Source organism: Castor canadensis, chromosome 10, assembly GCF_047511655.1.
Source record: "Castor canadensis chromosome 10, mCasCan1.hap1v2, whole genome shotgun sequence".
Taxonomy (NCBI): Eukaryota; Metazoa; Chordata; class Mammalia; order Rodentia; family Castoridae; genus Castor; species Castor canadensis.
Genome location: NC_133395.1, coordinates 106,943,220 through 106,959,661, shown reverse-complemented (window position 1 = coordinate 106,959,661; position 16,442 = coordinate 106,943,220). Strand labels below are relative to the sequence as shown.

The window sequence follows — 16,442 nt, the reverse complement described above, 5'->3', positions numbered from 1 at the left end:
TTGTTTCAGTGAGGCCCAGTGGCTCACGTCTGTAATCCTAACCACTTTGGAGGCTGAGATCAGGAGGATTCCAATATGAGGTCAGCCCAGGCAAATAATTCATGAGACTCCCTCCATCTCCAAAATAACCAGAGCAAAATGAACTGGAGGTGTGGCTCAAGTGGTAGAGCCTGCTTTGCAAGAGCAAAGCCCTGAGTTCAAACCCCAGTCCCACCAAAGAAAAAAAAAAACCTTGTTCTAATAAAACATATACATACACACATTTTGCATATATGAGTGTATATATGGTTAATCACACAGAAAGGTAATATATACTGTGAAAATGAATCAAAAATGAAGATTATATTTTTTCTTTTTGTGCAAAATTTTTTTTTTTTCGTCTTTTCTTTTTTGGTGCTGGGATCGAACCCAGGGCCTCACAAATGCTAGGCAAGCGCTGTACCACTGAGCTACATCCCAGCTTTTTTGTGCAAAATTTTAAAACTCAAAATTTCTTAGGTCAAATCCTATTTCAGTACTGATGTGGGGAGCTAATTACTCTAAGATAATGATTTTTGAAACAACTTTTTGAAATTCTACCTGCTATGGAACGTTTTTTGCTTTTCATTTTTTTAATGAATAATACATGGTTCTAAACCGAAAAGACATAAAAGCACACTTTAAAAAGTGAGTCTAGTTGCCACCTGCCCCTCAGCCATCCAGTTCCCTCTTCCTGGAAATAATGAATGTTCTCAGATTATTTCCTATCCTTCCACAGACATTCTACACAAAAACAAATAAGTATACACATGTGCTGCTGCTTTTGGGGGGGCTGGTACTGAGGTTCTATCTCATGGCTGCACTTTTGCTAGGCAGGAGCTCTACCACCTGAGCCATGACGATGCTCTCCCTTTTGTCGTGTTGGGTATTTTTGAGATAGAGTCTCTTTTTTTTTTGGCCTGAGTTAACCTCAAATTGTGATCCTAGGATTACAGGCATGAGGCATGAGCAAGCAGCTTGTATTGTTTCTTTTTTATATTAAGGCCGATAGGCTTGAGTTACTAAAAAAATAAAAATAAAAATTCCACTTAAGAATTCAGCAAACCTTCAAAAATTAAATACCTTTGATGATGACCTTCTCTTCATACTCTCTAAGAGGCATTTTGTCTTTCCAGTTCAGAAAATTTGCAAATTCCAGGTAATTGATCAGGCCATCGTTATCCACGTCACAGTACTCAAACAGCTGCTCCAGGAGCTTCTCATCCAAGTGCAAACTGGCCCCATCACAAGCTTCCTGCAACTCCTCTTTATCTATCATCCCATCTCCTTTCTGTTAGACATGAAGCAAAAAAAGATGCACTGAGCACTGTCTCCAACAGCAAAGTAGACAATTTCTATTGTTATTATTATTTTCTTCAAGGAAAAGAGCTAGTTGGCAGGTGAGGATAGAAGGATCACAGTTCAAGTTCAGCCTGGGCAAGACCTTGTCTCAAAGAACAAGTCAAGTATAGTGCTACACACCTATAATCTCAGCTACTCAGGAGGCCTACATAGGAAGGAGGATCACTGTCAGAGGCCAGTCCAGACAAAAAATCTTGAGACCCTATCTGAAAAATAACCAAAGCAAAAAATGGCTTGGAGTGCGGCTCAAGTGGTAGTGTTAGCTTAGCAAGCTCAAGATCCTGAGTTCAAACTCCAGTACTGCCAGGAGTCAAATATTAAGCAATATTTCATCGAGTCAAGCTAATAAATGCACTCAGTAATTTCAACCTGGATGGTGCAGGGTGTGACTCAGAACCATCCGTGTGTGTGTGTGTGTGTGTGTGTGTGTGGTGCTAGGGATTGAACCCAGGACCTTGCACCTGCTCTGAGCTACACTCATAGCCCCCATTCGACTGTAGTCATATTCTTTAAACCATGCTGCTTGCAGTCGCATGAAACACATCTAGCCATGATACATGCTTGACATTTGATGTTTCATTTGGTCGTGTTGTGTACTTCTGACAGCTGTTTACAATTTTGCATGTTTACAAAGTTTAAAACACCTAAAATGTTTCAATTGGGCAATTACTGCTTATTAATGAGGAGAAATTGAGAAGGCAGTTGCCAGGCAACTCAAAGTAAAAAAGTAAAGGGAGGTGGACTCAAAGACAGTTGCCTGGTTTTGTTTGATAACACTCCTGTGGGCAAGGGGAGATACTACCAACCAACCAAGTCCTCCGCCATTGTAACAATTAGCATTAAGATTGACTGGCAGGGAGAGGAGGGGTACGTCTCCTTTCAGACAAGAGTTAAAGACAGAAGTAGAAGTAACTACCCTAAGCATTAGTGGAGGGAAATTTATGAGGGCTCTGATCAGAAACTTGGCTGATTCACATGGGAGATGGGGCAGAGGACATGACGCTCCTTTAGGAAGAACACTAACACCTGAGGCATGTTACCACTCAGTCCCTCTGCACCTATCAAGCCAACCATATCCATTCAGAGATCATGATAAAGAGTGAGGTTTTCATTGTGTGTATATGTGTCTGTATATATGTTTATTTGTTCCTTTGTTTTTTGGATTCTGGTTGCTATAAGGAAATGTTGGGCTGGGAATGTAGCTCAGTAGTAGAGCACTTGCCAGGCATGCATGAGGCCCTGGATTCAATTCCCAGCACCACAAAAGAACAAAGAATAAAAGAGAGTGCTGGATTCTTCACAGAGATTTCCCAGAAAGAGAACAATTCCCAAAGGAAAACATGAATGAATCAATTAGTAATATTCAGGCCCTAACTTTCCAGGATTGTATTTATAACACTGATGGAGGTGATCCCCTGTAAGACGAAAAATGATCCAATGAGCAGACCCAGTGAATTCTAGATAAATCATTGCAGTCAGTTCCAAGCCCTTGAGACATTCCCTCAGTCATATGTTAAAACAGAATGTGAGCATAATACATATTGACAATGGAGTTACTGATGCCCCCCGATTAATGCAGACTCCCTTTTACAAAAGTCTCTACTGCAGACCCAAGACAACTAAGAATACAAACCCCATTTCCCTGGTGGAAAAGCAACATGCTAGATGGCTACTCATCAAGAAGCCCACAGAACTAAACTAAATGCTGTTAATCAACCAAGTCTTCATCAATCAACCAATGATAACTCTGCTCCTAACACAGGACTTCATATAGATTGAAAACATTGGTGCTTCACTCACTGGGCTCCATGCAACCACGGTACCACTCAAAATTCAAGGTAAGTACATGCCTATAATCCAGCCTTCCTGGAGGCAGGAAGATCAGACATTTGAGGCCAGCCTGGATTATATAGAGAGATTCTATCACAAAAAACAAAGCAAAGAAACAAAATCTCAAGGTAAATGTGGCCAAAGCAGGGAATGAAATGGGGCTCTGGCTCTTTCCTATAAAAATGTTCTGTTCCTCTTACACCTTGTCTTTCCAGACCAAAGGTCCAAGTAGAAATAGGGAATGACTGGGGAGTGGGGGGAGGTGGGAGGGGGGAGGTGAAGTTATCACTGACTTTGTAGTAACAGAAGAAATGCAGTAGCTAAACTCCATGGAAGGGACACCTTAGACCCAGGACATCAGGGAAGTATCTTTCTCAACACTCCCTGGAGACTGCAACATGAAGGAAAATGCCCTGTTTTAGCTCTCCCAAACTGTCAGAAGCACTGTAAGTTTAACTGAGTGCCAAGTATTTCTATCCAGTTTGAATGCCATTTTCCTAAAAGTTACTGAGAACTCTACTGCAAAGAGCAAATAATGGCCCTAGTTACTGTAACCCCCGCATAGAATACCTTTAGATGTCCTTCCCAGCCCTATTTTGAGTCATTCCATGGGGGAAGTGAATGCCGTCAACAAGAAAACACCATCAGCTGGTAACAAGAACAAACAAGAAGTTAAACCAACAGCCCTCATATAACACCTCCAAACCAAAGACTAGACACATTACTGAACCTAGCTGAGAGCCCTAAAGTCTACTAAAATTATTTTAGAAGACTATTCTAGTTTTAAGTTAACAATGTTTACATATTGGCAACAAATGTATTCCTTAAGTGAGCACAAATTACCGAGTTCTGCTTAATTGGACAATTAATTAAAAGAAAAAATCATTAGCTGACTTGCATTGCTAAAAGCATCCTTCATGAATCACACAGCCTATGAGCTAACAGCCAAATAAAAATCCCCAGTTGCAACTTTGATTTTATCAGAGCACTTGGCTCTCATCCTCCTCCAGTGGTGTGCTATATATATATATATATATATATATATATATATATATATATACACTTAACAACTAGACCTTTGGTGGGTGTAGTGGAAGACAGCCCTGTTTTGTAACAGCTTCTACTGTTCATGGCATAAATATTTTCATGAGGGTTAATTTCTAGTTACCATCCTAATGGCTTGCAAAGTTCCTGAAAATTTAACAGTATGAGCTTTCAGGAAAACTCTAGCACACCACTGCCACCCTAACTTATGATTAACTCTGCTAGATTTTTAAGGGAAGCAAAAGTCTTCACATTATCCAGGATAATACTTGATGCATGATGAGTGTGCAATAAAACAATTAATTTTATAAGGAATATTCATTTAGGAAATCATAGTTCATTTGCTCTGTTTTAATTTTTTTCTATTAAATTAAATTGGAGCATCCAACAACTTCAGATACAAATAATCAAAAATTATCCTACAGCTGTACTGGACGCACATGTTATTACCCATCCAGTGAAAAGTGAAAAGCCCCTTATGGACACTGAGCATTTACATTGTGCATATTAAAAATTAACCATTTAAAGGCCTATCAACACTAATTAATCCTCAGTAATTTCCTCCTTGCTTAATTTTATCATAAGGGATGTACCTGGTGGTTTTCTCAGATAAACAACAGCTATTAAGATGATCAGATTTTGTATAATTGCATTTAAAATGAAGAATTTTTAAAACCAAAGTGCTATGTATTGTGGCAGGTTCCCTTATTTATGTATTGTGACAGTTTCCCATATTTTTTTAGCCACTCAAAAAATTATGACAGATTTGAGTAAGGTTTAAAATGTGCTTATTTTAGTTTATATATTTTAATAATGAAGAATGATCGTGAAATTGTCTATAAATCCCAGTTGGTTTCTCTTTAAAGCCAGACAGATGAATACTGACATTTTCTTAAAGCACATTTTTGTGGGAAATATAATTGAGTACTCATTTGTAGTATCCTACACAATTAGTACAAATTTGGGTGGCAAGCAAAGCATTGAGACAGGGTTTCTTTATATAGCCCAGGGTGGCCTTGAACTCATCTGCCTTAGTCTCCCAAGTGCTGAGGCTACAGACATGAATTAATACAAACTTAAGTGAAATATCTAACCAACTTTTTATGCATTAGTGAACAGATACACAATCCCCAAACCTAAAAACAAATAACTGGACTTAAAATGGGTTAGCCAATGTGTGATCAAGATTTCTTAAAATAAAAAATGAGAACTGTAACTTTTAAGACCTATACTGGACATTGGAAGGGAGATGGGATTATTTCTCTTTTCCCTTTGAAGTAAACTAAAGTTTTTCTGCTCTTTTTTTCTTCTCATAGCAAGACTGTGGTACAAGTCAGGCGTGGTGGCATGTGCATGTAATCCCAGCACTTGGGAAGCTGAGTCAGGAGGATTGCAAATTGGAGACCAGCCTGGGTTACATAGTTCAAGGTCAGCCTGAGTCACATAGTGAGACCCTGTCTTTAAAAACAAACAGAAAAGACTGATACACTGCATCATTACACATTTGCTTATGAATTTGTACTTGTTTATATTAGATTCGTCCTAAAATAGTTTTGAAACTGCCTAGAAAAATAGGTACAATTAAGGCACCCAAGCTATCCCCAGTGCTCTCACCTGTGTCTGATCTTAGCTACTCAGGAGGCAGAGATCAGGAGGATCTCGGTTCAAAGCCAGCCCTGGGCAAACAGTTTAAGAGATCCTATCTCAAAAATACCCAACACAAAAAAAGTACTACTAAGGTAGTTCAAGTGATAGAGTGCCTGCCTAGCAAGCATATGGCCCTGAGTTCAAACCCCAGCACTACAAAAAAAAAAAAAAAAAAAGAAAAGGTAAAGAAAAAAAAAGCGGGAGTAGAAAATCAAGGCAAAATAAAAGTTGAAAAATCAGATGAAAACTGGAATGTAAAATCCTACAAAATATATGGTGTGAGATCATGTTCACAATTTCTTTATTCAATTGGTTCTGAGCTTCCTAGCAAACAGGACAAAAAGATATACGCAATCAAGGGGCTGAGAGTTTAACCCAAGGTAGAGTGTGTGCAAGATCTGCATTCAATTCCCAATACCAAAAACTAATTAATGAATAAATAAAGTAACTGAAAGATTAAAGGATCTTGCACTCCCAAAGTAGAAACCATAGCTGCTCCCAGAGGAAAAGACATTCTAAGCAGGATTTGGACTTAGCCCAAAGGTACTGTGTGTTTATATTAAGAGTTAGATATAGCTGGGGGTGTAGGTCAATGAAGCATTGGCCTAGCAAGTGTGAGGCCCTGGTTTTAATCCCCAGTACTGCAAAAAAAAAAAATATTAGATATAGATTGTGAAGTCTTCCATAGGAATCTAGCACCCCACCCTTGCTCCCAGCACTCTGCAGTTTAATAACCGAGAGTTGTGGTTCTGAAACTTGAATGTGCATCAGAACCACCTGAAGTGCCTGCTAAACCTGCTGGGCTCCACCCTTGAGTTCCTATTCAGTTGATCTCTGGTAGGCCTTGGCATTTGCTTTTCTAGCAAGTTTCCAAGTATTGCTGAAAATGGTAGAAGAATCATACTTTGACAACCACTAATCTATACTAGGCATCAGCAATTTTTTTCTAAGAGCCAACTGTTAAAATATTAATCTCTATTACTACTATTCATTTCTACATGTAGGGTTGCATGTAGCCTGAGATAATACATAAAACAACACAGACAAGTAGTGGCTGGATTTGGCCCATAGGCCATAGTTTACTGACCCCTAATCTATATCAACCTGCTAGGATTTGTCAGCCCACATGTAAACCAATATGTCTGTTCTGCTACTGGCCTTGTCATAGTGCCTGAAGGCTGCCAGCAAACTGTCAAAGTTCTGGCAATTAAATTTCTTCAAGTGATGTCGAACTGCTGCAATCAGGGCTCGCTGTCTATCCATCCCCCGAAGACATTCACCAGGAAGTCTATTGTGGATGAGATCACCAACTCCTATTGAACAAAGAAAGAAAGTCTTTTATGTCAACTTAAAGTCTGTCTCCATATTATTACCATCTTTCAGAGAGAGTTAGAGGAAGAGGGAGAGACAGACCACAGAGACACAGAGAAAGAAAGCGTTAACAACCTTTATGAATGATAACAACTCATATCTAAATCTGATACTATTATCCAGGATGTTTTTGTGTATAAAAATGTACATGAAGCTTGGTACTGGTAGCTCATGCCTATAATCCTAGATACTCAGGAGGCAGAGATCAGGAGGGCTTTGGCTGGAAACCAACCTGAGCAAATAGTTCACAAGACCCCATCTTGAAAATAGCCAACACAAGGACAGGACTGGCAGAGTGGCTCAAGTTTTAAAGCACCTGGCTTTACAACTTGTGTGTGTGTGTGTGAGGCTCTGAGTTTAAACCCCAGCACCACCAAACAAAAAAAGAAGACTGCCAGGGATAATTTTTGACAGATAAGTGAGACCTCTTTCCCTATTCCACTTCATCAGACATAAACCCTTTGAGTGGCTATTTTATGAAATAAAGCTCTTCCATATTCTGTAGGTGGCTCTGGGTTGAGTATTTCCTATCTTCAGAAATCTTCTCCCGTTAACAGCCAAAGATAATCAACTGAAAGGTTGTTTTCAACTCTAATGGTTTTCCCACTACAATCCTACTGTGTGAGACCTACACTATTACATTCTTCTGGTCTGGCCCTGGAATAATATTTATGAAGCTGATATCAAATTACTTGCTATTGAATTGCTTAAAAGCCATTTTTCTAAGCTGCACATTCTCCCAGCACTTGGTAGGGTGAGGCAGGGGGTTGGCAAGTTCAAGACCAGTCTGAGTTATATAATGAGACCCTGTCTCAAAATAACCAAAACCAAAAAAAAATAGTAATTTCCAATGAGCTGAACGATGTACAAGCTCTGGCCCTTAGAGAGAAAGAGACCCATAACCTAGCTGCCATACCACAGCAGGCTCTTCGACTGTACTTTGCCTGCAACAATTTTCATTATTCCCACCTGCCTTGGATTCTCCTTCATGCTGCCTCTACACTGGTGCATTCTGGGAGCCAGGCACGGACCTTACATTCTTCTAAGAGCCACTTAACGTAAGCAATAACTCCAGATACTAGGGATTAAGCATTCTTTGTATAGTTGACTTTATTTTTCTACATGAGGGTAAGGTAGAAATCCAGGCCCAGTATGTCTCTGGAAGCATGCACAGAAGAGATTTCCACAGAAGAGATGTCAGTAATTGACCCCAATGATAATATAAAAATGGTAGAATCTAGAGTAAAGTTCATCTAAGTCCATTCCTGAGTTCTAAAAACATTCAGAGCCTTAATTGGTGGATTTTTTTAATTGTCATTTACCTCCTCCAAAATCCTCTAAGATGAACAGGCATCCATTAAACATATAAGAGTTCATCTAAACACAGAACTAACTTCCTAATGTGGTGATTAATAATACTCTAAAACACTGCCATATATAAACTCAATAAATATTTTGTCAGTGGGCAGACTTTAGCTAAAACATTTCCGATTGTAATTCTTAAACTTTAGTGTACATGAGAACCTACCCTAGTTGGAGGCATGGCTCAAGTGGTAGAGCACCTGCCTAGAGTGAGAGGAAGGCCCTGAATTCAAATCCAGTACTGCCAAGGAAGAAAAAGGGGAAGGAGGAGAAGAAGAAACTGAAACTATGAATCAGAATATATCAGAACATGGGTCCCAGGAACCTTCATATTTCATATTTAATGAACTCTCTAGATATTTTTAATGCAGATAGTCTATTAGCCTCGGGGTTTTCTTTTGAGGGGACAGTGTTTCACTATGAAGACTAGGCTGGCATGGAACTCATGGTCCTCCTGCCTCAGCCTCCCAGTGCTGGGCATCTGGCTAGTAAGGAAAGAGTAATTCTCAATTACGCAGTCTTAGAATAGTTTATAATTTTTACAATTTAAATGCATAAGTATTTACAATATATTTAAATTTATTTGCCATACACTTAAATAGTTAAAATACAATTTATTCCAGGTATGGTGGTACACACCTGTAATCCCAGCATTCAAGATGCTGAGACGGGAAGATTCTGAGATCCAAGACAGCCTGGGCTACATAAGGAGACCCTGTCTCAAACAAATAAATAAACAAACACACAAAACTCACAGTCAGGCCGAATTCCAGTGGCTCACGCCTATAATCTTAGCTACTTGGGAGGCAGAGATCAGGAGGATTTTGGTTTGAAGCCAGCCTGGGCAAATAGTTCGAGAGACCCTATCTTGAAAATACCCAACACACACACACCCAAAGGACTGGAGGAGTGACTCAAGTGGTAGAGCACCTGTCTCGCAAGAATGAGGCCCTGAGTTTAATCCCCAGTATTACCAAAAAAATAAATAAAAATGAAAAAAAAAACCCACAGTCTCAAATTCAGTAGTTTTGGAGTGGGACCTGAGATTGGGTATTTCTAAGATGCTGTCTTGAGACTCCCAAATTACCTGTCTATAGACTGCACTTAGAGTAGTGAAGGCCTAGAACAATATCTGAATTTAATAAAAAGCTGCTTCATTTCACTTTGGCTTGCTTAAATAAGGTTTTATTTATTGTATAAATAATACTCAAAGCATTAATTATACTTTAGGTATTCATAACAAAGCCCTTTAAACTGTACCCCAGTTCAAAACATATTAAAAAAATTCCTTCTTTGTATTACATATTTTTCTCATTACTGTTAATGTGACACTTCATGCCTTTAAAATCAGAAACATGGAAAGAGGGAGATGTTAGCTTAATTGCATGACTTTATGGAGACTCTTGAAGATGTCTGTCTGTTTTGCTAGGGAGAAAATTCGTATATTTACCATATTCCTCAGGACGGAGACAAGCTCCAAATGTGTGGCTTTGGGGAACATTCATGGTTTCTGCAATGCTATCAAAGAAAATAAATCCTTTAGTTAAAATGACCTCCACATGGCATCCCCTGAATTTAAAATACGTCTGCCATATGTTCTTAGTAGCCTACATGTTCTCCTACAAGCAAACTATAAGTTCAAACAAAAGTAATCCAAAAGATCTTTTGTCCAATTGTCCACTTGCTTTTAGCAATGGACTGAATGCTTTCACTGCCCTTTAGTAACCCAGTCACAAAAAAAAAAAAAAAAAAAACCCACATTCAAAGCAAAATGACCAAAGTATAGAGAGCACGGCAGACATAGACAAGAAAGACTGAGAAAATGTAAATGGTAAGTTACATTTCTGCTGTTGTAGAAACAAAACAATGCAAAGTTCTCCCTCCTGTGTCTCCAAATGCCTGTTCCACCTTTCAGAGCTCACTGCTTTCCTGCAACCCCAAAGCTACAAACACTAACAGCAAAAAAAGGATTTCTTTATTTAATAGGAAGAAACTAATAGAACATAAGCCAACATCACCCAGAAGAGTGCTTTTTAAATTTGATGCAAAGACACTAGCAATATGAAGTTAATCACTAACTTACGGATCGAAAACTCTTCCAAGCTTATGTTGAAACTTTTCTTTAAAATCATCAACTCTCTTGGATACAACTTTAGCTCCTTTTTTCCTACAAAATTAGAAAATTGTAAGAAATCTTTATTTCTTAAAGTATTCTTGAGGAGTGTCATAGTATCACTGCAACTTCAATTAACAAATCTAATATCTAGAAGAAATTCTACACTAAAAAGAAAGATTTATGTGTTCATTTTTCTACCATTTATATTTTATAATAAAAAATGCATGTGATTAAAGAATAAAGCAAACAAACTTTTAAAATATTTTCAATGAATAAAAACAAAGTTGCTAAAAGAAAATCAAGCATCATGTCAGGCCTCCTGGCACCCACCTGTAATCCCAGCATTCAGGAGACTGAGGCAGGAGGAGGATGAGTTTAAGGCCAGCCTGGACTACACAATGCGACTGTCTCAAAAACAAACAAACAAACAAAAACAAAAACAAAAGAAAGGAAATTAAGTATGAAATAAACAACTAAAGTATATACACTATAAGATAACTCAGATCTGGTAAGCAAATATATGGAGAAATTATAACAATCTCTAGTGATAAAATAATTATAAAATAAAAGAATAACAAAGTAGTCCTTCTAACTGACCAAAAAGGCAAATATGTATGGAGACAGGGCAAGATTATAAAAAAATTGGCAAAAAAAATGGTAAAACATTTTCAGATTGCTAAGGAAGATTCCTATAATCCTTTTGGAAATTACTGGACAATATGAATAAAAAAACAAAAAAATGGAGCATGGCTTAAGCAGGCATGAGGCCCTGAGTCCAAAATCCCAGCACTGCCAAAAGAAAAAGCATACACTGTTCATGCGTTTTTATTTCCAACTGGGAGCCAATTCATAAGGAGATAATCCACAGTGCCATACACCTGTGGTCACAGCTACTCAGGAGACCACAGCAGGAAGATTGCTTGATCCCAAGAATTTAGGGACAGCCTGGGCAATTTAGCAAAGTTCTGTCTCCTTAAAAAAGTTGGAAGAGCTATATGTATAAAAATATCTATAGGGCTAGAGTTGTGGCTCAGCCGTAGAACAACTGCCCAGAATGTGCAAGGTCCCAAACACCACAAAAAATAAAGTTCGTAGCTTTGTTATACATAGTAGTGTATGCCTATAAGTCCAGCTATTGAAAGATGGAGGCAGGAAGATCCAGAGTTTGGGGCCAGATCATGGAAAAGGAATAAGACCCTGTCTCAAAAACAAAATAAAAACAAAAGAGCTGGGGGCACAGCTCAAGTGATAGAGCAGTAAAGCACTGTGTAGCATGCAGGAGGCCCTGGGTTCATTCACCAATACAGAATAAAAAAAAAAAAGTTTCATTGATCATGGAAAGTGATTACATTGTCTCACATTTAACAAGAATACATTCTGCTTGCCTCTTAAATTCTGGCTATAATGAATATACAGCAATATATCATTATTTTATGTTATCTTGAAAATCAGAATATAAAATGGGATTGCAAAAATCTACATAGGAAACCACACTAGACAAATACTTAGACAATATGAACATTAAGCTTAGAATGGCAGCACATTCCTATAGCACTTGGAGACTGAAGCAGGAGGACCAAGAATTCAAGGCCACCCTGGGCTATATAGCCAGACACTGCCAAAGAAAGAAAGAAAAAAAGAAAGGGGACAGAGCAGAAGGGGAGGGGAGGGAAGGGGAAGGAAAGAAAAAGGAAAGGAAGAAATACGTACATTAAAATGATAATATTGGGGCTGGAAGAGTGACTCAAGTGTTAGAGCGCTGAGGCCCTGAGTACAAATTCTAGTACCACCAAAAATAATAATAATAAGGTTGAATTGAAGTGACAGGATTATGAGTGATTTATTTTGCCAGTTTTCTATTATATAATTGTTACTTTGATCATTGTGATTAAATGAATAAAATTTCTTTTGAAAACTATAACATTACAACATAATTATTTAATAAGTTCCCGATTGTTTTGCTAAGACTAAAAACAATTAACATTAAATTCTCCATTTTAATTAACATTAAAACTCCATTTTCTTGTAAAAGTATTTCCTATACTTTTGAAATTCTGAGCTGACTAAATTCTAGGAGGAGAGTGGTACTCTGTAGAGAAACAATAGAAGAAATATAAAATAATCCATCTCTTTATTTCTTTGCATTTGTTATAGAGAAAAAAAGTATGTGGGTAAAGTCTAAGTAAATTAATGGCAGTTTACAGGCCATAATTTGGACAAATAGAGTTTATAATCTAAAAATCAGCTCTAAACCAGGTGTGGTGGGTCAAGCCTATAATCCTAGCTACTTGGGAGACTGAGATCAAGAGAATCACAGTTCAGAGCCAGCCTGTACAAAAAGTTCATGAGCCCCCCCACCCCCACCCCAACCAGTGGCTTGATGCAGTGGGATGAACCTGTCATCCCCAGCTAAAGTGGGGAATTGAAAATAGGACGATCACAGTCCAGGCTGGCCTGGACATAAAGCAACACTTTAATCTCACAAATTACCAACACAAAAAGTGTTGGCTTAAGTGGTAGAGTGCCTACCTAGCAAGTACAAGATCCAGAATTCAGCTCCTGGTATTTGCCAGAAAATAAATAAAAATCAGCTCCAAAGCATATAAGTGGGAACATACATGGATAATAAGAACAAGGACTGTAACAGGGTATATTGGTTCATGACCATAATCTCAACACTCAGGAGACTGAGGCAGGAGGTTATTGAGTTCAAGGTTAGCCTGGGCTGCATAGCAAGACATTGTCACAAAGGAAAAAAAAGGAAGAGGAGGACTATAAGGCATAGAGATGATTCCTTCCAGTCAAAAAGTCTCCAGATTATGTTGACAATCAGGAAGTATCTGTGGGTAGCATGTATGTGAAACTATCAATACCTACATCATCATTATACAACCTTACAGCATTCACTCATCTATTCAAAGTTCTCTGTGTGCTGCCAGTGAGTTCATTTATTCACACACACACACACACACACACACACACACACACACACACACACGTCTATCATCTGACCACTCAAACTGAGTCTTTAAACCAAATCACAAATAGAGTACAGACAGATAGTTTTACAGGAGAAATATGTCCCTTAAAAGTTGAAAGTAAGTCAATTTTGCATTAAATTGTGCATATAAAATTAGATGGATTAAAATGTGAACAAACATGCTTAGAAACAAGTTTATAACAGAAATCACAGTGAAGTCGAGAGTTTTTTTTTAATCTGCAACCCAAAAGAATTAAGAATTTCTCTACTGCTTTAGCAATAATATTCCAATTGTGTTTCAAAGTACCAAAAGTATCATCTAACAAACATTGTTCCAATTGCTGGGTGTGGGGATCATGCCTGCAACCCCAGCACTTGGGAGGCTAAGGCAGGAGGACAGAAAGTTCTAGGCCAGCCCGGGGTACATAGTGAGGTCTTGTCTCAAAAAAAAGTCAGGATTTTCAAAGTTAGGTCAAATACTCATGTGCCCAAGCAACTAATAAATAAAGCTGAAGAATAAATGTCTAGTGAATCTCATTAGAGATTTTTGAAAGCCTATTATCTTTAAGAAACTTAGTAGAGCTGGTTCCATAGATTTAATATATGCATACATGTATTTATATTTGTTCATAAAGTCAAGAAGTAACTTCAGAATACTACAAACATGGAAGCAGATTCTTGGTTACCTCTGGAGGAAGTAAACAGAACAGGTATCAGAAGGGCAAGACCATTCACTACATATTTTTTCCGTTAATTTTATGTTTGAATCATGTCAGTGCATTTTATAAAAATAAACATTTATCTAAGCCTAAAGGTTAAATGTCTAACACTTATGCCTCGACAAAGCACAGCTAAACTTACATTTGTAGTTCATGGAGCCAATATAAACTTTTTGCCATGGTTCTTCCATCATTAAAATGTGGTGTTGGGACTCCAAACAAGTTAAACCTATGGAAACTTGATGAGTTATACTTTCGGTTCTTTGCTTCTCCTGTGAGGGGTGAGAGGGATGGAGGAAAACTTCTCACTCAAATAACCTTATCTGGCAAGAGCACATTATGTTCTTGTTGACATTGAAAATGGGACTGGGACAAAGAATGAACTTGTACATTTGGCTACAGACAACAGAAGCATTCCCCCACATGAGCTGAAGACTGGTGGAATGCCACACATAAGAGTTCCTTGTGCTAATATTTGGAAAGCGATATGTGGAAAACCCAATAAACCACTGCCTACCAGAAAAATAAATCAAGAAAACAATCCCATTTACAACACCATCAATCAATAAATACAATACTTAGGAATAAATTTAGATGTTGATTGCCGTGCTGGAGGATCAAGCCCAGGGCCTGGTGCATGCTAGGCAAGTGCTCTACCACTGAGCTGCATCTCCAGCCCTCTGTGCTCTGAAGCAGGACCTCACTATGTTGCCCAGGCTAGCCTTGAACTCCTACACTCAAGTGATTCTCCTACCTCAGCCTCATGAGTAGCTTGACTACAGGTGCACACACCACCATGCCTAGAATTTAGGAATAAATTCAACATAGAAAGTGAAAGACCTATATATTGAAACCTATAAAATATTGACAAAAAAAACTGAACAGGATACAAATAAATAGAAACATTCCATGTTCCTGGATTAGGAGAATTTATATGTTAAAATGTCTATATTACAGATATAGACAATATACAGATTCAACTCAATTCCTATCAAAATTCCAGTAGCATGCTTCACAGAAACAGAAAAAAATATATACTAAAAAAATATATACTAAAATTCTTATGGAACCACACAAGACCTCAAACAACCAAAGCTATCCTGAGAAAGAGAAGGTTAGCAGCATCAGACTTTCTGATTTAAAGTCATGTAACAGGGGCTAGGGATGTAGCTAGCATGTGTAATGCTAGCTATACATGTAATGCATGTGTTCAGCAGACACAAGGCCCTGGCTTAATCCTCAGCACCAAAAATTGTATTATAAAGCTATTGTGATCAAAACAAGATGGTACTGGCATAAAAACTGACACATAAGCTGGGTATGGTGGTGCATACCTGTAATTCCAGCACTCGGGAGGCTGAGACTGGAGGATTTCGAGAGCAAGGTCAGTCAAGCCACATAGTGAGACCTTTCTTGAAACAAACAAAAAAGCATACTCAGGAGGCAGAGCTTAGTAGGATAACAGTTAGAGGCCAGCCTATCAAACAACAAAAAAAAAGACAACAAAAAGCAAGACCCTGTCTCAAAAATAGCCAACATAAAACAGGGCTGGTGGGAGTGGCTCAAGTAATAGAAGGACTGTCTATCACATGAGGCCATGAGTTCAAACTCCAGTACTGCAAAAAAAAAAAAAAAAAAAAAGACGCATAGCCCAGTAGCACAGAATAGAGAGATCTCACAAAATAAACTCAAATATATATATCAACTGATTGTTGACAAACACCCAAACAGAACACAATGAATAACGGATAGACCTAACAATAAATCATCCTAGAAAAACTAGGTTTTTATTTATTTTTTTTTATTCATATGTGCATACAATGCTTGGGTCATTTCTCCCCACTTCCCCCACCCCCTCCCTTACCTTCCCCATCCCCTCCCTTTCTCCCCCACCCCCTCGCTACCCGGCAGAAACTATTTTGCCCTTATCTCTAATTTTGTTGAAGAGAGAGTATAAGCAATAATAGGAAGGAACAAGGGTTTTTGCTAGTTG

The 16,442-nt window shown here is 38.2% G+C and overlaps 1 protein-coding gene across 1 annotated transcript in view; it reads right to left on the bottom strand.

Moving 5' to 3' along the window:
- The window catches only part of Efhb (EF-hand domain family member B), a 42,181-nt gene that overhangs the window by 9,769 nt on the left and 15,970 nt on the right, over positions 1-16,442 (bottom strand). Inside the window, exons 6-10 of the mRNA XM_074042835.1 lie at positions 14,592-14,721; positions 10,718-10,801; positions 10,085-10,152; positions 7,060-7,214; positions 1,102-1,309 (exon numbers count right to left, since the gene is read on the bottom strand). Of these exons, the coding sequence (XP_073898936.1) occupies positions 1,102-1,309; positions 7,060-7,214; positions 10,085-10,152; positions 10,718-10,801; positions 14,592-14,721 (645 nt within the window). The remainder of the gene's footprint in view (positions 1-1,101; positions 1,310-7,059; positions 7,215-10,084; positions 10,153-10,717; positions 10,802-14,591; positions 14,722-16,442) is intronic.